The 24,096-nt window shown below is 26.9% G+C and overlaps 4 protein-coding genes across 7 annotated transcripts; 2 read left to right on the top strand and 2 right to left on the bottom strand.

The window, feature by feature from the left end:
• The first annotated feature begins 8,244 nt into the window (after positions 1 to 8,244).
• Positions 8,245 to 10,536, top strand: LOC108546112 (alkylated DNA repair protein alkB homolog 8). Its single transcript, XM_017898043.1, has 7 exons — positions 8,245 to 8,373; positions 8,442 to 8,673; positions 8,813 to 8,935; positions 9,010 to 9,207; positions 9,296 to 9,681; positions 9,767 to 9,922; positions 9,991 to 10,536. Exons 1-7 carry the CDS (start codon positions 8,272 to 8,274, stop codon positions 10,534 to 10,536), a joined length of 1,743 nt encoding a protein of 580 aa, XP_017753532.1. The 5' UTR covers positions 8,245 to 8,271.
• Positions 10,537 to 11,231: 695 nt separating this feature from the next.
• LOC108546126 (uncharacterized) lies at positions 11,232 to 13,691 on the bottom strand. Of its 4 annotated transcripts, none has more exons than XM_017898065.1 (8): positions 13,342 to 13,691; positions 13,207 to 13,235; positions 12,614 to 12,696; positions 12,164 to 12,338; positions 11,874 to 12,046; positions 11,657 to 11,799; positions 11,425 to 11,599; positions 11,232 to 11,349 (listed from the first exon to the last, which is right to left on the bottom strand). In XM_017898065.1, exons 4-8 carry the CDS (start codon positions 12,270 to 12,272, stop codon positions 11,287 to 11,289), a joined length of 663 nt encoding a protein of 220 aa, XP_017753554.1. In that variant the 5' UTR covers positions 12,273 to 12,338; positions 12,614 to 12,696; positions 13,207 to 13,235; positions 13,342 to 13,691; the 3' UTR covers positions 11,232 to 11,286. The 4 variants fall into 4 exon arrangements, with proteins under 4 accessions (XP_017753554.1, XP_017753555.1, XP_017753556.1 ...); XM_017898066.1 differs by having other exon boundaries at positions 13,207 to 13,232; XM_017898067.1 differs by lacking the exon at positions 13,207 to 13,235.
• Positions 13,692 to 14,544: 853 nt separating this feature from the next.
• Rrp45 (exosome complex component Rrp45) lies at positions 14,545 to 16,726 on the top strand. The gene is made up of 9 exons (XM_017898050.1): positions 14,545 to 14,709; positions 14,784 to 14,878; positions 15,062 to 15,284; positions 15,494 to 15,711; positions 15,791 to 16,018; positions 16,097 to 16,230; positions 16,294 to 16,373; positions 16,450 to 16,576; positions 16,662 to 16,726. Exons 1-9 carry the CDS (start codon positions 14,644 to 14,646, stop codon positions 16,724 to 16,726), a joined length of 1,236 nt encoding a protein of 411 aa, XP_017753539.1. The 5' UTR covers positions 14,545 to 14,643.
• A 295-nt stretch (positions 16,727 to 17,021) lies between these two features.
• Positions 17,022 to 18,635, bottom strand: Sap30 (SIN3-associated polypeptide 30). Its single transcript, XM_017898069.1, has 3 exons — positions 18,016 to 18,635; positions 17,325 to 17,552; positions 17,022 to 17,152 (listed from the first exon to the last, which is right to left on the bottom strand). The coding sequence occupies exons 1-3, from the start codon at positions 18,184 to 18,186 to the stop codon at positions 17,024 to 17,026; spliced, it is 528 nt and encodes a 175-aa protein (XP_017753558.1). The 5' UTR covers positions 18,187 to 18,635; the 3' UTR covers positions 17,022 to 17,023.
• Positions 18,636 to 24,096: the final 5,461 nt, after the last annotated feature.

The following is a 24,096-nucleotide window of genomic DNA, read 5'->3' as shown; positions in this document are numbered from 1 at the left end:
CGAATTGCATGCATAAAATCAAGAAGAAATTTTTTAAACACTTTTCTCACACGATTATCGTAAAATTTCCAAACAACAGTTTATTTACACACGGAAAAACACATATGCACAGTGTCGCAAGAGAACCATAATTCCTCACGTTCTTGAACTTTTTAACAACGTCTGATTCACCATGACAAGAGGTAAGCTTTCAGAGAAAGGAAATCGAAATGTTTTGAAACATCGTCCCATGTTGTCTGGAATCGTTGCCACATCGAGTCTAGTTTCAGCATTTTTGGACCGGTAACACGGCTAACGCATGCACTTTAGCCCGTAAAATTTTTCTTGCCGTTTACGGAACCCAGGTGAACGTTATTTTAATTACTTCCCGTTCGAGTACTCAGTTTTGGTGCGACGATCGACCTGAATTCTTTTTCTCCGATTTCTATCAAACACCGGATGAATCTCGATGGCGGAAGCTTGATTTCACCCCGAAGAGTCTCTTACGGCAAGTCGATTCTCCATTTGCAGTTATTATAACCTAATCGAGCATGCCGCAAAATTTAACACGAAGTTTTTTCGCTAAACTACCATGGGAATTCGTTTGATTGCATTTTGAAACCTTTTAAATTTGCTTTAATTTTCAAAATCAATGTTAGCACAGTAATTAAGTACTAAGTGTCGAAAATGAGATCGTATTAAACTATAGTTGAATTAAAATTTTTAATTATCGGAAAGGAAGATACAATTACAATAATTAATTATTGAAAAGAAGACTACGTTGAACTAAAATTAGAAATAATTGTATCAAAAGCTTTAGCATTTAGTGATATGATCGATTACTTTTTCAAACTCAAGCTTTTTCACGTAGGCATGCCTTTAACTATTACGTTATACGTAGTTCGCATGGAAACGAAGTAAGTAATGCGATGCGCATCAATCTCTGTGTTTACAGCTTTTATTGTACCCTTAGGTGCAGTTAATATGTATGCCGCGAATAAGAGAGTATCCTATAATGATTTTTCTTTACGATATTGCGAATGCAATACACGTAATGCTTCAATGATGGTATTGTCTGATTGTATAAAAAATGGTTTTCTGATAACGTCAGCGACTGCGAAACGCAGCAATTGCAGCAAAATTATTAGATGATGATAGATTACATTTTTACGTAAAAAAAATATTTACTTTTGTTAACAATATTCAAGCATCAAATTCGATGAATTATGAAAATATGTCGAGCAAATTCAATATAAAATTGTAAGGATGATATTTTTTTCTTTTTCCTTAATTAACTTATAGCAAGTATATATAAGATAAAGTGGCATTGGTAAAGAATCATATATTAATGGCAGCGCATCCACGAAAAATGTGAAGTACAAAGAACTGTATGAGAACTTTGGTATCGGATGGATTAATCTGATCTATTACTTCCGCTTTTCTTCCTCAGTTACAAGTCAGAAAGAGAAAGTAGCAATCCTTTCACTCTTTAAATTAGTAAAATATTAAATTGTAACTGTTCCTTTTTATGCATACAAGTCGTTATCCTACATTTCATTCAAATGTTTTTACTTTCGATCGCATACTCACGAGTAAAATTTCACATTTAATTTAATACCTATTGTATACTCGTAATTAAAGCAGTTGTTTCTCAATTGTATTAGTATAATATCTTCATTTGAAATTTGTATTGCAATTATGCTTCATTCTAAGGGTCAAGAATAAAAGCATTCTTTTTAACATTATTCTTATTGTTTTTTGTACATATATTTGTTTCCTACATGTCTCACATACCGAAAATTTTATAATATAGTATACTACATTATACAGTATAATACCCTATAATAACATACCAAATAATGATATGATAAACAATAAAGCAGTGATTTCGATGTATATTTAAATTATAACAAAAGAATATTTAACAAAACCTGCAATTCTAAACCCGTCCTATAAATACCATGTACAGTATACTTTTTATTCCTCGTGAAATACTCTATTTATTCCTCGTGCTCTCTATTATCATTTAGACAGAGACACCTAACTCTGTAAAGTTACATAAATGTCATTCGCATCCCTATTACTTCGAGTATCCGGACTCGATAGCAGAAATTCTGTTACATAAATTGCGTTTTCACATGGGACGAGAAGGTAACATGCGCAAAGAGAGCAGTGAACGTTTGCACGCAAAGTGCCACACACAGTACCTGTAAAATGTAAATGGATCGTGGTCACGAGTAAACATCAAACGCTGCACGTGTCTATACACAAATATCCGCGTGGTAATACGGCGCACGTGACAACCGGCGTTAGAAAGCTGTGGAATGTCAATTTAACGATCAACCGCCAATGCCTTCGAAAGGAAACCCGCAAGGTAGGTTAGTCAGAATACTTCGCAATCGGAAAAATCAATTCCTTACTAACACTTAAATTTTTGATTTACTTTAAACCTTCAATGCGTTTGTCGATGATATACAAATGTTCGCCACATATTACATGGCGCATTGATATCACGTTGCGTAGTTGATAGCATAATTCCTTTAAACAAATATTCGATAATATCCTATATTAATATCGAAGAATATTACAAAATGGGTTTGATAATATTTACTACCTTACAAAAAAGAAAGGTCCTTAAGTTTCTTTCTACGTTAAGAGATTAAAATTGCTGATTGTTTAAGTTATCCAACATAAAAACACACTAGTTTCCTTTCTTTAAATTTCATAGAGTTTATGGAAATAGCGGTATTATGGTGTTGATATTTCGAGTTAATTCATCGACCGAAATATTTCGCAAGCGAAGCCACAAAAGGAAAAAAAGAAACAACGTTCACCCGTTTATTCGTCGGTGAACGGTGTATAAAAGAAATGTTAATTGGCAAAAAAACATTCCATAATACTAATTTCAACTAAATCTAAGTCTCTGGGTTTCACTTTGTAAAGCGGCAGCGTAGCAGGCTGTAATGTAACGCAATGTAAACGATGCCCCAATTATAATAAGGAACGTAAGCACGTGCTAGCAGAACTGTACACACGTTCACGTAAATTGTGATGTACTTTCACTTGGATTTCGTTGAGCACACTTGGTAGATATACAGCAGATAAACTAGCTGCTGTTACACCTTCCGTACCTACAAGCTCTATGAAATACTTGGTTTTTTGATTTTTCGCGTCTCATCTACCCTTTTACGAGTGATGAATAAAAACGGTGAGATTCGAGGGTAGAACTATTGCTACTTTGTTAATTTTATTTCTCCTACCTATTCAATTATTAAATAAAAAAAAGTTTAAACATGATATTTTAAATTTTTATTTTATATTGAATAATTTTTTATTACTAAACAATTATTTATTTATTTATTTTTTATTAAAGTTATCGAAGAAATCGCTGCTTTCATCCTCTTAATTTTCATTATTTCAGATTTGTTTATTTAAATATGATTTGAAGTTTCATTATCTGCCCACTAATTTGTTGTAGCAACAAATACAATTATAAATAAAGTGATAAGTACTGGATAGAAAATTGCAAATGATAAAGAACTAAGCTTATTATATGCCTTAAATTATTGGCAAGTATTAATTGCAAATTAATTACCCTTGATATTCCAAAAGTTAAAAATTTGTTAATAGTAAGTTATAAGTTATATTACAGGTACGTTAGTAAAAACAATAAAATTATGAACATGAAATTTTAAAAATTGTTAAAGAAACTTCCCTGTTTACTTAATCGAGATTATGGAATCTAAATTTATTAAAAATTAACATGATCCATACAGAAGAAGATTTAATTCAATCTCATATTGTTTTATCCAAACCGTTTGAATAATAAAAATGAAAAAGGTATTTATATCGTAAGTGTGTTAAAAGAAAGTAACTGTTAAAACGTACAATTAAAACGAAGATATATATGTGTGTATGTGTATCTAAATGTAACAGCAAAAGTTTAACTATTAGAAATCAGTCTAGAAATGAAATAGCGATAAAGTAAAAATGTTTGCGCGTCCTAAATTTCCTTACAGAACGTAATATATCACCAGCAACGATCAGGGGTAATACTAGAAAAATATAAATGATACAATCACTGATTTGTATTCATGAATGCATCCGCCAATGATTCATACGAATAAAAAAAGAAAGAAAAAAGCAGTTATATGCTTATGTCGTAAAGATGAAGCGTGGGAATTTCAGTTTTTGTTTATTTACTATTTTCTTTACGATTATTTTAATTTTTACAATTTTTGTTACAGAAGGATTATTATGGCATAATATAAACAACGAAAAACCAACGATAGAAAATTGCCGAAATGAAAATATCATTAATACATTTTTCCGCAACCGAACAATCAATTGCTAAACGATGTTATGTCATTATCGTTATATAAAACTAGTTAATCGATGATTGTATACTTGTTTTGCACCGTACTGTGTAGTTATATTTGATTTTTATTACTGAACATGTATTGTTGTGAGAAATATTGAAAGATATGTAAATTCAATTTGACGCAATTATTATACATGCATCGTATATCATATCAATGGCAGTATCGTAATTATTAAACGTATTTATATTACAAGATACGTTCATTTCTGAATTACTACTCATGCGAATACTTTATTTTCATTTATTTATTTATTGAAATTTTAATTTATAAATTAATAATAGTTAATATATTAACCATTATTAAGTAATCAATTACTAATTGATAAATATTAGTTTAATTATTGAAACTTTATTATTATTTATTTTTGAGGGATGTTTCTTCGCGAATATTTTCATATCTAAATTCATTATTCATGTACAACACTATGCATATTCATGAAAGGAGACAGAGTAAATACAAAATTCAAGAAATACATACATTTATAGAACTTTAAATAAGCATATTCTATAACGTAGCATTAACGGTATATTGTAAGGAAAAAAAGAAATTTCGGAAGACTGAAATTTACTTTAAGTATTTGGCAATAGGATACGTTTTCTTTTGTCTTAATCTTATTAACTAGATATCAGCTTTTTTATTCGGATAATAGCAAGGACTTTTAAAAGAGTTCAGAAGTAAAATAAGTTAATGAGGTAGTGAAAACTAATCGATAAGAATAAACTAAATTACCTTACTTTAAAAATTAGTTTTAGATATAAAAAGGGTAAATATAAATACGATTTTCATATTTCATTTATTCAATTAGTTTCCCTTTTTCATATGAATATGTCTTTAAAAATATTTACAATTCAATTTATAAATATTACAGTTCTCGTTTATTTGAAAATGCAAAAATACTATTAAAATTCCTATCCCTTTTTTTAGAGATCAAAAGACGAATAACGTATAAATACTATAACAAGAAATGCAAGTCAAACTTTCACTTAATGCTTAATAAATCAAAATCGGAAGAATTATCTTAAACACGCAAAGTTTAGCCTGAACTTCTTTTCATTGGATGTTTAGAAAGATAATGTTTTGGTGAATATTCTTCTATAATAACAACACCACTTTCTCTGGTATATAACAGATATGAAAGTGACACATTTCACAAAGAAACATAGTGGCAAATTCGTAAACGCCGCTTTTAAATTCCATAACATGTGCCTTTGCAAAAAAACTTAACGATACTTGTAAGTAAAATTTGAACAAATCATTCAGTTATTATTTAAGCTACTAAACAAGACTGTATTAATCCTTACATTTAATAAACATAATTATTCTTCGATTGAAAAAAGCATTATCCTTTTTCAACCGTATGTTTCTACACATTCCACAGATAGATGTAATTTATCCCATACGAAATCACCAAAGTTTGAAGATATTTAAAAAGGTATAAAATAATAAAAATAGCTTTACAATACTGCAAATGTTACTACCGTCTACGTCTCGTCAGGATCGAAATCAAGAACAATCTTTGAATTCTTCACATCCCACAATGACATTTTCTCGAAAGAAATTTAAATGAAAGAAAGAAAAAGACCTGAAAATCGAATTTTCGATACAAAGGCGATCTAGAAAACTGCACGATTTCTCATACCAGGAAATAAACGTGTAGGAAACGATCTTAAAGAAATCGATTATATAAAAGTACCAAAAGCGAATTGTATGATTTAAAAAACTCTTATTGAGAAGCTCAGTAACTGGGAATTAACTAAGAGGTATTATAGGATAGCAGGGACCGAGTGGATCGAGGTACAACAAGAGGGTGGTTTACTCACTAAAGGTGCGACGCTGACGACGTCGACGTTGATTAGAGATGCTCAGAACTCGATGGCGTCGCGATGCACACCGCTCAACATTCCTTTCAGCTTGCCTTGGAGTAACTGGACGCCAAAGCGGTTTCCCTCTCTCGATTCCCATCGACTTCTTTACATTCTACTCCAGCCTCGATCATGGCTTTCACTTCATCCGTCGAGGAAATGGTGAACCATGATCGCTCGACGACGTTAGCGCACGACGTTGTTGGTCCAGCGACGACGAGACCGTACAGCTTCACTGAATCTGGATAGGACATGATCTGGTCAACGCTTGGCTTTTATGGAGACGCGTTTCTAATCGTTAGTAAACGAGAATGATGAAAGACGAAAGTCATCGAATCAGATAGTTAATACTGGAAAGACTTTTTCAAAACAATTTTGTAAAAAATATTGGAATTTTGGCATTCTTCAATTTCCTGAAAGACGTTCATTTCAATTGCATTAAAACTGACATGTTCATTCAGTATACATGAAAAAGAGCAATTAGAAAAATTATAACCTCGATCGAGTGGGAAATAAATTATTATAAAAAAGGAATCTTTTATTTGGGGAAAAGAATAATTTTTTATCTTCTTTTTCGTAATTAATCAATGATAATGTAAATATAATATATTTGTTTATGAAAAATGTCATAAATTTAAAATAATATTATTTCATAGTACATAACAGATCTTTTTCGAGGAATAAAAAATTTGACACAAGGAAATTAATAACATAATGAAACATAATAACAACGATGAATTATTACAACAGATGTAATAAATTATTTGTTTATTCAATATCTAAAACGAACATTTTCGAATGATTTGAAGAAGCAAAGCAATTCGAAACGCTTAAAAACAGAACAGACATTGCGAATTTGCGAAAGAAAAAACCGAAATGAGATAAAATGATAGAAAATAATGTGTTAATTAATAACTCTTTTGGTTAAATATAATTTTAAAATAAACATAAAAAATAAAATGTTTTATTAATAACAAATAAAATTAATAAAATTAAATTGCTTTAACATGTATTATTTGATAATTTTTATAATTGAAAAGAACTATAACAAAAGTAATATACATACGTAACACAAAGAGGAATTTTTCAAAATATATATTAACAGTTTATTCATTAATTTACTTAACAGTTGAAAATTATAGTATATGATTAAGATTATAAGCATAAAATTTATTAATTAGAAATTTTTAAATTTCTATAATTTCTATTTCTAAATAAATATTTAAAATTATATTATAAATTTTTTATCATATTAGGAAACATAAATTTAATATAATTTCAGTAAGATACGTAATAAACATAGTTAATTTATGTATATAATATTTTCTATGGATATTATTTATATTTTGTCATTCTTTTTTCATTTAATACAGGAATAGCAGAAGAATTGCGTTTTTATTTGCCATATTTTTAACGTGTTTTACGTTGATTGTGTAAATTATGTAAATGTATAATTTTATTTAAAGCTAGTTTTCTCTATATATATATTTTATGATGGAAATATTTTGTATCTTGTACCTATCGCATTGTATCTGAAGTAGAATCTTCGTTTCATTTGGTTAGTAAAAAAACAATTCAATGACACTTGATGTATACACATGAATCAAAATAACGTCGTTTCTACCTGTTTAACCACAAAAAGAAACATGAATTTTTTTCTTCGTGACACGTATAAAATGCTAAGAGTTTTATTTAATTAACCTAAAAATCCGAGTTCATATATTTGTTTATTATTTCTAAAATTTAATTATTTATATATAGATAATTTTAATATTATATTACATTAAATTTTTTATTTTCGTATACAAACAAATAATACTAATACTAAGAACATATAATAATTATCCCATAATCATATATTAAAATAAATATTTTAATAAGTTTTATGACATATTACAGGAAAAGTATATAAATTAAAAAAATACGTATAAAAATACATACAATTTCAAATAATGTAAATATACAAATATATATATGTTAAGGAATTATATTTTTTTAACCATAATAAACATAAACATAATTTGGCACACTTAATATTTCTAAACATAATGGAAGAAAAATTGAATACAAAAAGTCATCGTAAACAAAAACGAGCATATCATAGACTTCTTAGGGATATGGGTATTAAATGCTGTGATAATCCTACACAGGTTAATATTTATTTATTTAAGATTTTATAATAACAGTTGGAATACATTTTTAATTTTTTTTGTGGTAGTATGTAATGATTTGTAATGCTGGATTAGTGACTGGATTCCAAAGGAACATATTACAAGATATGGTAAATTCATTTGTTAATAAATATGATTTAATAATGCCACCAAATAAGTCATATTGTTTTATTAAGCTTTATTCAATAGAAGATGCTATATATGTACACAATAAAATTCATGCTAATATTAAAGTTAGCGGGCAAAATACACCATTATATGCAACATTTACAGAATCAGGTACATAATTTATCTTAAAATCTCTATAAAACATGTTACATTTCTTTATGATTTCAATTATTAATTAAAAGATACTCGCAAATAAAGATTAAAAATAGAGATTCAGTTTCAATATTTTCATATTGTACTTTTGTTTTAGTTCCCGATTTAAATTATTATGAATGGTCTTTAAACCTTCCTCCTGGTCTCAAATTAATAGAAAATATTATCACTGAAGAAGAAGAAAGAAGATTATTAAGCACAATTAATTGGAATAATGAAGGTAGTGAAAATTATTCGTGTTACTTCTATAAGAGTGTATTATATAATATAAATCTGTCTTTGATTAAATACTAGGATCATCTGACTTGAAGCATAGAAAAGTTAAACATTTTGGATATGAATTTCAGTATAACTCAAATAAAGTAGATCCAGATCAACCTATTACACCTATACCGGAAGATTATCATTTTCTAAAGATACTATTCAAAAAATATCATGATGTCCCATATGAATATGATCAATTAACGATTAATCATTACTTACCTGGTCAAGGTATATATATCGTAAAATTTCATTTTTTACAACTATTAATATTTATTTTTTTATATAGAAATGCAATAGTAATATTTTATATTTTAAGGTATTCCTCCACACATTGATACGCATAGTTCATTTGAAGACAGTATATTATCATTATCACTGGGTTCAGCATGCATAATGGATTTTAAAAGAGAAAATGAAAAAGTTGCTATTTTTTTACCACCACGTTCATTATTAATTATGTCAGGAGAAGCTCGTTATGCATGGTCACATGGAATATGCCCTAGACATAATGACATAGTGAGTACTTCAACTGGAATGACAACTCAACCACGAGGAACAAGAGTATCGTTTACATTCCGAAAAGTACGCACGGGTGATTGTTACTGCAATTTTCCTGCATATTGCGATACAAAACAAAATAATGCCATTACCCTTATTGATAATAAAATAGCGCCAGGAATAGAAAATTCTTATGTACATAATGTATGTATTATAAAATATCTTTTATATTTAATTTTATTTATATTCAATAAACTATTGAATAAATTTGTAATATATTTTTATATAGGTTTATGACAAAATTTCAAATCATTTTGATGAAACAAGACATAAACAATGGCCCAATGTATCAAAATTTCTTGAAACTTTAAACACAGGTGATATTTTGTTAGATGTAGGATGTGGAAATGGTAAATATCTTTACCAACACAAAAATATATTTAAGGTATGTATTATTTATTATTTAATTTTACGTAACATAATATATGAAATAAAAAGTTTTTAACGATATAGGTTGGGTGCGATAGAAGTTATAATTTAATGAAAATATGTCGAAGTAAAAATTTTGAAGTGTTTCTATCTGACTGTTTATATTTACCTTACAAAGACAATAGCTTGGATGCAATAATATGTATAGCTGTAATTCACCACCTTTCGACTCATGAACGAAGAAAGCAAGCAATTTTTGAATTAGCAAGAATTCTTAGACCAAATGGAAAGTGTTTAATTTATGTGTGGGCAAAAGAACAAGAAAAGGATTCTATTCAAACAGCTTATTTGCGATATGACTTAGTTAAAAAGGAAGACAATATTTCATGGACACAAAAGTTAACAGAATATGGTGTTACATTACCAATACATACAAATCGTACAAAATTTGTTTCTAATGACCTGCTTGTTCCTTGGAAAAGAAAAGGAGGAGGAAATTTCCTTAGGTATTATCATGTATTTGAAGAAAATGAACTATCACAATTATGTTCTGAAGTGAAGAGTTTTACAATACAGGAAGTATATTATGATCAAGGAAATTGGTGTGTAATTTTACAAAAAAAAGAATAAAATAAATTAATAAAAATTGTGTTAATCATACTTCATACCATTTCATGTTAGCAAAAAAAAATAATAACTTTGCAAATAAAATAAGAATATAAGGATTATAAATGCTTTAAATGATTTTATCTTTATTGGAAAAAGAACAAAATACATGGAATATGTGTTCTATACAGGGTTTTAGATATAAATAGTCCCTGATATCTAATTTTAGTATTATAAACATGAATAATGCATAATTGGACAAGAAAAGTGCACTGTACAAAGCTCACTCTGCTTGACTTTTACTTGCTATTGTGCTTCAATTGTGTATAACATATTTAATAGCAATATAGATTATCATTATCATTCTTCAATAATAATAATAATATTATTATTATCATTATTATTATGATTATTACTACCATCTGCATCTTACTTTTCATTATCATTTTCAGTATTATTACTATTGATATTAATATTATTACTTGTATTAGGTATCGTTTGTAAATATATTAGCACACCTTATTCACAAAAAATAATATCCAATTATAAAATAAATGTAGAACAATAGTTGTTTCCAAATACTATTTCCAAGAATTGTAACCAAATTTAATAGTTTATAATCTTTCTTCAGGTTTGTTAATGTCAACAGTGTACATAATATATACAACGATTGACAATACTAAACTATTAGTAAAATTGTTATACATTTTTAATTGGCGAGTGCTTGATTTAGGGCAAAGTATACTGTCCCTTCTTTTTAATAGATTCAAAAACTTATACAGGTCCAACTTCTTCCGGATCATAATTTTTTACTCTTTTATTGTATGCAATAATTTCCTAAATAATTAAAAGTTGAAACATTTGCTACAATTCTATTTTTAAATTAATAAAAATATCTAATCAGTTACTTACTCTTTCATATCTTGCTCTATCCTCTTCTGCTATTGCCATATACTTTGATTTAGTTTGAAGATCTGTACTCATCCACAATTTACCCAGCTCTTTGGCGATATCACCTACTCCCATTTCTGGATGCAATTCTCTCATCTTCCCACGTAATTCTTGGCAAAAATAGAAAAAGGCAGACCTAAAATGATATTTATAAGTAAAACATTAAATACCAATTAATATTATAAACACATACAATGCCCTTTTAGGTGCATCTTTATCTCTGTATCTTTTTGTTCCTCTACGTGCTGGTCTCTCTGTTTCTTCATGACCTGTATAATGTCTATCATAATAATACATTTTCTTATTGCAATGAGCTCCATCTTCAAGATGGACAATCTAGAAATATAATATAATTTCATGTGTATTTTCATTAAACAAATTATTATTAACATTGTTTTAAAGAAATTTACCTCATTTTTCACTGGAACTGCATTGATTATAAAATTTTTACCATGAGTACTTGACCATTTTGCTTGATTATTTGAAACATTAGACACATTTCCAGGTTTCATTACAGGATCACCGCATTCTGATAATTGAATAAGTAACCACAAATACACCCATAATTTAATTGCATGTTTAACTACCACAATATTTTTAAGTCATATTATTTATTCATAACAACACTGAGAATTTTATATCAATTTATATTTTTTGCAAATAAATTTTTAATGAAAGTTTTAAAAAATTATGTTTTTACCTGGTGTCATATTTGTTTGACCAACAATCATTGTGTCTCTCATTCCAGAATTCAAAGAATTATCACCCGTTTTTGTAAGGTAAACATTTTTCCTGTCATTTGATTCCATAATTGTAGCAAATTCTTTATAATGTTCTGACCAAGAAATGAATGATTTATCCAAAACCACAATAATCTACACATAATATTTATTTCATACTTTATTAATCTATTATTTCAAATTATTTTGTAATACAAAAAATAAAATTTCTTGAAAAAATATATAAAATACAAAATGACAAATTAAAGTTATAAATATACCATAATTTATAACTCAAATATAATTATTTTTTTGTTTAGATAACAATAATGTATAATTAAAATCTATGATTTATATGTTAGTTTTATTTTATATATAACTTAACATAAACATAATTTTATAATAATGATTGGGTATTTAATATTACTTACCACAAATATAGTTTATAGGAAGCACATAACAAATTGTTGTCATGACCTTAAGAAAACAGCATCATAAATATGCGTCTCAAGCTCTGTAGAAATAACAAAATACATACAACTTTTTAAAATACTATAAGCTATAAATTAATTAATAAATTAATTATTTGTAGGGCAATGGTATATGATTTAATTTTAATTTATATGTTATGCATAACTTATGTTATATCTTGAAATTTTAAAAATATTTGAATGTGAAATTTTTAAATTAAGAAATTAAATTAAAATTTTATAAATATTACAAAAAATGATCTAAAATATGTACATCATGTAATAAAACTACACTTTATATAAATACATATACATCCAACAACAACAATTTCATAGAAATTTCATAAAATTTTATAAATACCATACTCTTCTTTCATTACAATATAAACCAAAAGAAAGAATACCTAACATATCACATACTTTTTAAAAAAGCAAAATGCTTTTAATATCATAAAAAGTAAAAATATCATTGACGAGAAAAATAAAAAAATAAAATATTCAAATATGTTAAAGATACATAAGTAATGAATGAGGAAAATGTAACAGATATTTACCTACAGATGACGTACAAAGGCAATCGCTGCTACAACATAATATAAAAGCTATCTTACGATGCACAACTCAAAAGAATGGAAGAGTAGTGTATACCATAAAATTACATATACAATACATATCGTAATCAAACTTACCAATAATAACTAAAAACAAACGTTATAAAAGAGTTCAAAAAAAGTGATTATAAGCAACGCGAAATGTAACTTATTAAGCATCCATTCCACAGATCGGTCCTATCTATACGTATCTATCTGTACGTATCACGCGTACCGTGATCAGCATTATATACGAAACGCGTATGATATCTAAATACAATTCCTTCTAAACACTCAAATTAAGATTTCTTCAAGTTCTGAATATTCACAGATACAATATTCGTCAATTATTGAACCATAGAACTCGGATTATTGACGACAAGACTCAATGTTAAAAAACAGATCGTATAAACCAAGCTGATTGAAGCAGATATGACCGGGCATAGCCACTTGTGTGCTGTACATATACATACATAATACGCGCGAGCGCGTGCACTCATGCATCAATTTTTTAATATTACATATTTTTTAAATATTTTTAATTTGTCACTTTATCATTAAACGTTTCATTCTTCCATCTCTACTACTATGTTTACAATTACCTTAAAATTTTTAAGGAATTAAGGAAAACAATACATTAATAAAGGAAATATTAAGGGAAGTTCATATGTCAAATGATGGTGTCAAATGTCATCAATATATATACTTTCAGACAATATCGATTGCAGAAAATCATATATATGGGGATGAAAATAAGTCTAATGTATAATTTTCCTACATAGTAACTGTGTAAATAATAAAAAATTAATTGTTTTTAAAAATTACTATTTAAATTTTTTTCTTCTTTACCTAAAAATACATAAATGACATAAAATGTAATAAATATTGATAATTGTATATAATTTTTAAATGTATTCTTAATAGATATTTTTTGTTTATAAAAATATATTAAAAAAATATAAATTTATCACATGTAAATAGGTTTGATGTTTATGAAAATTAGAAAATTATTAATTTTTTATATTACTAATTTCTAATATTTTGTAGGATAATTTAATGATAGCATAAATTAATGTTACAGTCTAAAAGTTGAAATTCTTCTATTGTAATTTTAGTTTTAAATCGATCATTTCGAGGATAAAATATCGATTAATTGACGTCTTTACATTAAGTATCGATAATAACAAGTAGTTTGTGATAATATTTAAAAATATTTACTTTATGTATAACTTTCAAGAAAAAAGAATTAATTTACGAAACAATTAATTATAAACAGTTTTATGATGATAGGATAACAGAATATGAAACCTATATAATAAATCATATCATCACTTACGGTAGAGGTTATATTTTTGTTGTACTTGTTACATGTGCTTAATGTGTAAATAAATATTTTAAATCATGAAGGAAGTTCTGCTATCAAATTGTGAAAGAAATTTTGTAAATAAGGCAGTACAACGAGGAATAGTATGTATTTTTGATATTTTATTTTATAAAATATATGAATATAAACCCATAAAGTTTTTTTAAATGGCTTTTAGCGATTAGATGGAAGGAATTTAATGGAAGCACGACCTGTTAAAATTTATTTTGCATCTAATTGGGGTGGTTGTATGGTTTTACTTGGTCAAACTAGGTAAGATTAATATCACTTACAACTTTAAAAATATTAACATTTATAATTTATTCTTTTGAATGAAAGTAAATCAAAATTTCTCTACATTTATTATTATGAATATATATTAATTACTGATAATTTGTGTATTTAATCTTTATATATATGAATGTTTCATATGATAAAACAATATTTTTATTACAGAGTTATAGCACAAGTAACATGTGATATTCAAAAACCTAAGACATCTCGCCCTAATGAAGGAATGTTGCATATAAATGTTGAACTTAATCCAATAGCTGCACAACATTTTGATAGTGGTAGGCAATCTGAAATTTCCATATTGATTAGCAGACAACTTGAAAAATGTTATCAAGATTCCAAATGTATAGATCTAGAATCTTTATGTATTATAGCTGATAAGCAGGTAAAAAATATTTTCTTAAATATTTTCTTAAATACCTTGAGCTTTCAATCTTCTGTGATTGCTAGGGGTACTATAATTACTTTCAATAAAATATATAAAAAGTAACAATTATATAAGAAATTATATATATGTTTATGTAATATATTATTTGATTTTCATATGTAAATACTATAAAATAAAATGTTCTTTAATTTTATTGATTAATGTAGGTATGGAATTTAAGGGTTGATGTTAATGTTATTAATCATGATGGGAATTTGATTGATTGTGCTTCGATTGCAACATTAGCTGCTCTTTCACATTTTCATAGGCCTGATGTAACATCTAATGGTGAAGACATTATAGTTCATCCATTTTCTGAAAAGGACCCTTTACCATTAACATTATATCATTATCCAGCATGTGTTTCTTTTATAACCTTTGAATGGTCAGTTATTTAAATTCTATTATTGTATTAAATAACATTTCATTTAAAAACAGTTTTTGATAAAATTTTATTTTCTTAGTGGAAATACTGTTATGGATCCAACATATTTAGAAGAAAGAGTTGGAGTAGCTCAACTTACTCTTGGTATAAATTCATATAGAGAACTTTGTAGTTTGCATTTTAATTATTTGACAAAAACTATGACTGTGAAAGATGTGATATCAGCAGTTTCTAGTTATGCAACAAATTATGCTTTAGAATTAGTACAACAGATAAAAGAAGCAGTAGCTTATGATGTGAATGCAAGGTAAACTTTTGCTAATTATTTTATAATATTTCTTAATTTATATATTAGATTATTTTTATCTGTAAAATATATATTTAGGTATAAAAAAGACGATCATAATACAAGTCGTTTTAAGGAATGTATAACAATGAAAAAGTTGACTGCAATGAACAGTGACTGTATTAGCATTAAACTACATAAATGGAATGAAATAGAAAAAGCAGAATCTGATGGTAAGTATTTTCTTTCTTTTAATGGCATAACTAAATAAAAAATAAATAATTATATTTATCAAGTTGACCTGGAAGAGAAACAAACTGAGAGTTGTGTAATTATAAAACCTGGACAAGGATCTGCAGAATTAATAACAGATGCCGTAAATATTTATTCAGTTGAAAAATGTAACAAAGATTCATGTGAATAGTATAATCAACATTTCATAATTTTCATAGGGTATGTCATTTGGTGAAGGTGGACCTAACACATGGAATGTATCAGAATCATCAGAGGAAGAAATAAATGATATTGAAATTACTGCTGAAATAAAGAAAGAAGAAGATAAAATCATGGGTGAAATAGGTATTTTATATAATTTATTTTTTACTCCATTACATTTTTTTGATAAATAAAATAAGAATTAATCGCTTAATTGTCACTATTTTAGAATTAAGTGGAAGTAGTGAAGAAGAAACCACTGAAATGTTAGAAACAAAAGATTTAATGCAATAAATAAATAAATAAATAAATAATATAACAAATTAAAGCACAATTGTACAAAAATTAATTCAATAATTGTTTTGTCTATTTAGATGTTATTTATCTTATATGATGAAGAAAATAAAAAAAATATAAAGTCAATAAACAATACTTTAGTATGTATTGTTATACATATATTTTTTAGTGTGTTTTATACATAGATCTTATAAAATACCTATGCCTATTAACAAGTAAAAATTCATACATATATTCTTGACCTCGCTAATAAAATATTATTACAATAACAAAACTCATAAAATAAGGCCTAGGCTATGTAGTATCATTACTTAAACCATTTTTCTGATCCAATTTATTGGCATTAGTTTTTACTGTATAAATAAAAAAGCTTAGTGCTTCTTTTTCAATAACAGGGATGGTCTTAAAATGCTTCATAAGAGTCTGAAACAAAACAATATACATTAGTAAGACATGTATTCCTAGTACAAGTTCATATTTTTTGTATTTTATTGTGTTTTAAGAAAACAATAAAATATTTAATTTATAAAATATTTAATACACTTTTAAGAATAAAACAATAATTTTCAAAGTACATTTTATTTAATATACTTACATCAGCTAATTGAGCTTTATTTAGTCCTGGACGTGTAGATACTTTATAATGCCTTTTGTACCGTCTTAGAGTACCAACTTGTAATTGAAACAGGTCAACTTCAGGAAGATCATTATCTGTTTCACCTGAATCTTCTTCTGAGTCCTTACGTCTACGCTGCTGTTGTTGTTTGGATCTTGCACATTGTATTACTTGCTTATGGTAGTCACAAATGTATATATGACGTGCCTAACAATAAATAAAATTTATAATGAGATGTAATTATTGCTTAATCATGTTTTGATACTTAAAAGTTCTCTTTTAAAATCAATTATTTAGAAAATATAACAAAATTAAAGACATTAAAACATAAATATATAATATTTCTTGAAATATTAAATACTATATTTTACTTTACTTACTGGTAAAAAGTAATATTTAATTATATAAATATATTGTTAAAAGTTAATAAATAGTTATCTATATTTGTGTAACCTTTTGAAATGCTCATTGATTTTAATTATTCATACAAAATCTCAAAAACTTATTTATTACAAATTCTAAAATCATATTATTCTATAAAAATAACAATTAACTCTATTATCAATAATATGTAAGATTTAAAAACACAAAAAGAAAAAGAACTTCAAAATAAACAAAAGGAAATGACAAGTGTATATGTTTTAATATAATTTTTCATCACTAATCTTACCGCTTGATCAAGATTAAGTTTCAATCGTCGCTGAGTTACAGTTTTTTGAATACGTTTACTATAAGAAGCGTTGCCAGCTGGCCGAGTGCATCGTTCACCCTCATCTACAAGGCAACAAATTTGATCAGCAGCTCCTCTGGAATCTTCTTCACCGGTACTGAATCCATTCATTTTTTTTTATTCTTAACATCAACTAAATCGGTATGAAGAGTATTTAGAACTTTAACAACCTCGAAATCTTTCGATGTATATGTTTGCGTCAAAAAACGGCGTGTCTGAAAGTAAAATATACTCGACGATGTCTACTTTTCACACTCATAATTTCCCGTCGAATTTCATTTGTTACTACAATTTTTCAAAGAAATTTATTTTTCAGTTGCCGGTGTAAAAAAAAACTTTCATTTAATGTAAAGATTCAAGTTCACAAATCGATAATTTAAATAGTAGAGTTTGCGTATTACGAACACCTCAATGTTAAACGATGTCGTATAACGTTTCACTTTCTTTCTCTCAACAATTTTAGATATGAGATATTTTTACGTATCTGATATTGCAAATGTTCCAAAAATTTTGTTACAAGACAAACATTTAACACTATTATTTTCTCGCAATACATCTATGTTTTTACAGATTTCTTTAAAATTCTATGCTACAACACTTCACCGCGTTTTATTATTTACACATCTACATTGACTCATACGATACTACGTGAAGACCATATGTATATGTGATGTGTAATGTAAATTTATGTATGTATATATGGGTGTGTGCGTGTACGTGCGTGTGGATATGTGTATTTACACAAACGACGTGGGTTAACTTTAAGAAATTCCTATCCAGCAAAATTCAATCCTACCAACCTTATATCTTATCATTAACTAAAAATAAATAGCTTTTAATTAAATGTACATACATATACATATATATATTTCAGAATGTATTTAATGTTTATAATATAGTAAAGTATAGTTTATATTATCTTTATTTTTGTGCTCTTATCTTGAATTCATTCGATTCTTTATTCAATTTATTATCAAACTGTACTTATTAAAAGTATTTCTAGAAATAGATTCTTCAAAATTATATATTTGTAATCTATTTATGTAACAAAAAAGATACAGATAAGTAGCATGTCTAATAGAATTATGAAATTTTGTGGTTTAGTAAATTCTAGTTCTTTTCTATTCATATATTGCCTGCTTACTGTATGGTTGAAACCAATAAATACATCTACATGAATAACAACTAGAAATGATATAATATATTCGTAGTATAAAATTATGTTCATTATGAACAAATTAATATATTTTTTGAAAACTACTAATTGATATTATATTAAGATGTTAGTAGAATTTATGTACATATCAAAATATACATTAAATATAGCATATAATTTTTAATCATTTTATTTATTTTTATGTCCTCGGTATGAAGAGTATTTAGAACTTTAACAACCTCGAAATCTTTCGATGTATATGTTTGCGTCAAAAAACGGCGTGTCTGAAAGTAAAATATACTCGACGATGTCTACTTTTCACACTCATAATTTCCCGTCGAATTTCATTTGTTACTACAATTTTTCAAAGAAATTTATTTTTCAGTTGCCGGTGTAAAAAAAAACTTTCATTTAATGTAAAGATTCAAGTTCACAAATCGATAATTTAAATAGTAGAGTTTGCGTATTACGAACACCTCAATGTTAAACGATGTCGTATAACGTTTCACTTTCTTTCTCTCAACAATTTTAGATATGAGATATTTTTACGTATCTGATATTGCAAATGTTCCAAAAATTTTGTTACAAGACAAACATTTAACACTATTATTTTCTCGCAATACATCTATGTTTTTACAGATTTCTTTAAAATTCTATGCTACAACACTTCACCGCGTTTTATTATTTACACATCTACATTGACTCATACGATACTACGTGAAGACCATATGTATATGTGATGTGTAATGTAAATTTATGTATGTATATATGGGTGTGTGCGTGTACGTGCGTGTGGATATGTGTATTTACACAAACGACGTGGGTTAACTTTAAGAAATTCCTATCCAGCAAAATTCAATCCTACCAACCTTATATCTTATCATTAACTAAAAATAAATAGCTTTTAATTAAATGTACATACATATACATATATATATTTCAGAATGTATTTAATGTTTATAATATAGTAAAGTATAGTTTATATTATCTTTATTTTTGTGCTCTTATCTTGAATTCATTCGATTCTTTATTCAATTTATTATCAAACTGTACTTATTAAAAGTATTTCTAGAAATAGATTCTTCAAAATTATATATTTGTAATCTATTTATGTAACAAAAAAGATACAGATAAGTAGCATGTCTAATAGAATTATGAAATTTTGTGGTTTAGTAAATTCTAGTTCTTTTCTATTCATATATTGCCTGCTTACTGTATGGTTGAAACCAATAAATACATCTACATGAATAACAACTAGAAATGATATAATATATTCGTAGTATAAAATTATGTTCATTATGAACAAATTAATATATTTTTTGAAAACTACTAATTGATATTATATTAAGATGTTAGTAGAATTTATGTACATATCAAAATATACATTAAATATAGCATATAATTTTTAATCATTTTATTTATTTTTATGTCCTCAATTCATAATTTAACATATATTTATAAAAATTTATTAGGATATTTTACTTCTAGTAAAATTCCATAAATATATTATGTATAATAAAAATATATTCATAAGTAATATACTTTATAAAATAAACTTAATAAAATTTTATGTAAATACTGTTATTTTGTTGTAATAAAACGATTATACGCAATTATTTCTGTATGCTAAAAATGATTAAATATACATATTAGGAAATGTTTAATATGGAAATAATATCATTTATATTTAATTTTTAAACTTTCTAATCTCTACTGTGGAAAATAATTTGTTAAGTTAAAGAGATATATATGTATATATAACATACGAAAATGGTACGCATCACGTTGGCGGTACTGTAATTTGCGCCTTAACATTTAGCTTTCAGAATGTAACGCCATCTACAATAATAATAAACTCTAACCTTAATAATTTAAACTATTTATCTGTCATAGAGTATTATTGTTTTAGTTACATATAACAAATATATTTTACTACTAAAAATGCATTAATTTGATGTGATAAAGAAGATATTATTTAGTGTGAAGCGAATGATATAGCATTGGCGGTTTTCACGCATGATTTTTCCCGCCCTTTCCACCAGCAGACATTTTATTGGGGGGGTAAAAAGAAACGCTTCAAAACATAAAAGGTTGATGCTGATTGGCTTACTTTTTGCGGCTTATCTGAAATAAGCCAATGGTAATACAGATTTTCCCCATACACTTTCATATGCCGCACAAGTGGCGTGGGGTCGCGATATTCGAAGCTGAGAATCCTTTTAGCTGTAGAGGACCGTCCAGGTAAGAAAAATCCAAATATTTTTCTTTTCGAGTGTTGACAGATTTCGGCGACCAACAATTGATTATTAGGCTATCATCATTGTATGATACGCGTAATACGAGCAATTATCTAGTGAAGTGCTACTGTGCTGCGTACTGTGCATATACCTTTTATTTCTACACAGCCGTCATAGCAAATGGCTGCCCGGAGATGTGTTTAGTAGGAAGGTTCTCGTGCACTTTGTTATCATTATGTGCAGATATGTGAAGAAATATTGTGTGACAGTTTTTACTATCGTGAAAATGTAGATATTCTAAATTCATAATATAAAATGTCGGCGTGGCCTGTGTCACGAGTATTTCGTCATAAATCAACCGTCAAGGCTATAGCCCGCGTACGATCAGTCTCTGTTTGGCTACTTGCGCCATGCATTGGCATATATGGGATCTTGTACTATAGTACTCGTCATAGTTTTATAATGAATAATTTGCTATTTAATGTATAAATTACAATGATGAGCATGATATAGTTGGAAAATTTGTAGAAAATAAGAGGGACTTTTAGTCATTAGTTTGTTATCCATGACGTAGTTAATAATATATTGCAATACGTTTGATTTCCCGCTCACATCCAATTCTCTAGCCTATTAAAGTTACATATACATGATCGACAGTGGCATATTTATGTCCTATTTCCTTAATTTTTATATAGTAATAGAAATTTAGTCCAACTATCGTCAAATTATTTAGGTTATCTGTAGCAATCGAGTTCATGAATGTTAAAAGGGCGAAAAATGTCTGTTATGCACAGTATGTTTACACGTAAGCGTCTCTTAAGCGTCTCTTTTTACTGTGTGCGCCATATCAGCGACGAAACGTACATTCTGTACAAGGCGCCAAAATAATTTTGCTTTCTTTCTTTAAGTGATATTATATTTGTATATTCAGAGTATTATATATTCGTCAGTCCCTGAAATTTGTCGACGTTACTTATCTTTTATATATTTATTATAAATCAAATATTACTTCGTTATATTGAAATATGTGAAGTTGATTATATATAAAATGGTGGGAATATAATCAATGTACGGAAGACATGTTTGCAATACGCAAACGTCACTGTACTTGTTGTGTGTGCGTAATATGAGCTTTACATGTAGTTCAGTAGAGATGTATACGTGATATACTTATTCGTCTCTTTTGCTTATATTCACAACATGTTATCGAATCACAATTTTTTTTTCTTAAAGATATATATTTTTTATATTTATTAATGTGGGCTTGGATACTAGAATTGTTGTTCATTAAAACAGCAATTTCTAAGTTGAAATATTACTAGTTTTCATAAAAATATGCCTATTTTTACAATACTATATATCATATCTATATTTACACATCTGATAGAAAATTATCAGTAACTAATATATCTATAAAAATAATTTTTATTCCTTAATAATTATTCAATGTCTTTAATTTGAGATATATATTCATTTTTTATTTATTATTCATTTTTTTAAGTCTATATAGGTACATCATGCTGTTATTCTATATTTGTCTTATACAACGAATTTTTTATGATAAAACGTATGCATTATACTAGGATTTGTGCGTTTCATGATATTTTTTAAATATATAGGGTAATCGATCTGTGATTTTTTTTATCAAAGATCTAATATAAAATGCATTGATAGTTGCATCGGAGGATAGTCGTTGTCCGTATTTCAAACGATGAACCGGAGATAAGATTCTGATTCATAAATCGTGTCTGCTTAATAAACAAAATGCTTTCGAAGCTGTTTGGTATTAAATTAATGAGTTATTTTAGGACTTTAGCATAAACATTCTTTATAAAGATTAAGCCATGTTTTGTTACAATTATGGTATGTTAATGTTTCATTAAAAAGCAACTTGGATCTAGAAAATTAGAAAATATTTATGAAGAAGTCTGCGAATATTTAATTTGTTTCACAATTCGATGTTGTGTATATTTTGAATTCTACATTAATTTTATATTATCTAAAAAAATGTAAATTTACATACACAAAATCCACTTGACACATAGTATGCAATATTATGAAATCAGGAGCAAACCAGTTATTCGATTTTATGTATATTCGACGTGGCCATATTATACGTAGATATTATGGACAGTATAATATTACCATCATCCACATAAATCACCATCTTTTATAGTACGGATGCATTTATTATTGAGCCAGTATTAAAAAATAATAATGGATCAATGTCGGGACAATGTGAAAACTAATTGTGAGTAGATTACACTATGTACTACGTTCTCGATATAGCTCTTATTTATACGTATGGCAGTAAAGCATCGAACTTGAATTTTTTGATATAGTTTATACACATATAATCGGGTAACAAAATTTTAACAGTAGATGAAACGATTATCAGATGAATACTAGACATGTTTGTAAATGATTTTATAACTGAAATTATAGTATAACAGTTAATCGAGATAGGAATAAAAAATAATACTTGTATTACTGATAGCAATAACCCTTACCTTGTTTATAATTATGGAGAGGATTTATGTGAATATAAAAATTAATTGCAAAGTTGATTTGATAATAAAGTAAAGTCTAATATTAATTTGTGAAATAAAGAATAATTCAATTTTTAAT

Source organism: Eufriesea mexicana, unplaced genomic scaffold, assembly GCF_001483705.2.
Source record: "Eufriesea mexicana isolate 0111107269 unplaced genomic scaffold, ASM148370v2 scaffold616, whole genome shotgun sequence".
Lineage (NCBI taxonomy): Eukaryota > Metazoa > Arthropoda > Insecta > Hymenoptera > Apidae > Eufriesea > Eufriesea mexicana.
The sequence above is the reverse complement of the archived record's forward strand: the minus strand, read 5'-3'. Positions and strand labels throughout refer to the sequence as shown.

What these genes read in the sequence shown, in the direction of transcription:
- LOC108546112 (XM_017898043.1), top strand. Translation starts at nt 8,272, where the DNA reads ATGGAAGAAAAATTGAATACAAAAAGTCATCGTAAACAAAAACGAGCA. An exon ending in AATTAATTGGAATAATGAAG is followed by an intron (nt 8,936 to 9,009) that starts GTAGTGAAAATT and finishes ATTAAATACTAG; the next exon opens with GATCATCTGACTTGAAGCAT. An exon ending in AAAATTCTTATGTACATAAT is followed by an intron (nt 9,682 to 9,766) that starts GTATGTATTATA and finishes ATTTTTATATAG; the next exon opens with GTTTATGACAAAATTTCAAA.
- LOC108546126 (XM_017898065.1), bottom strand. Translation starts at nt 12,272, where the DNA reads ATGGAATCAAATGACAGGAAAAATGTTTACCTTACAAAAACGGGTGAT. An exon ending in TCAAACAAATATGACACCAG is followed by an intron (nt 12,047 to 12,163) that starts GTAAAAACATAA and finishes ATATTGTGGTAG; the next exon opens with TTAAACATGCAATTAAATTA. An exon ending in ATAGAGCAAGATATGAAAGA is followed by an intron (nt 11,350 to 11,424) that starts GTAAGTAACTGA and finishes TTAATTATTTAG; the next exon opens with GAAATTATTGCATACAATAA.
- Rrp45 (XM_017898050.1), top strand. Translation starts at nt 14,644, where the DNA reads ATGAAGGAAGTTCTGCTATCAAATTGTGAAAGAAATTTTGTAAATAAG. An exon ending in AGGCAGTACAACGAGGAATA is followed by an intron (nt 14,710 to 14,783) that starts GTATGTATTTTT and finishes AATGGCTTTTAG; the next exon opens with CGATTAGATGGAAGGAATTT. An exon ending in AGAAAAAGCAGAATCTGATG is followed by an intron (nt 16,231 to 16,293) that starts GTAAGTATTTTC and finishes ATATTTATCAAG; the next exon opens with TTGACCTGGAAGAGAAACAA.
- Sap30 (XM_017898069.1), bottom strand. Translation starts at nt 18,186, where the DNA reads ATGAATGGATTCAGTACCGGTGAAGAAGATTCCAGAGGAGCTGCTGAT. An exon ending in AACTTAATCTTGATCAAGCG is followed by an intron (nt 17,553 to 18,015) that starts GTAAGATTAGTG and finishes ATTTATTGTTAG; the next exon opens with GCACGTCATATATACATTTG. An exon ending in ATAAAGCTCAATTAGCTGAT is followed by an intron (nt 17,153 to 17,324) that starts GTAAGTATATTA and finishes GTTTTGTTTCAG; the next exon opens with ACTCTTATGAAGCATTTTAA.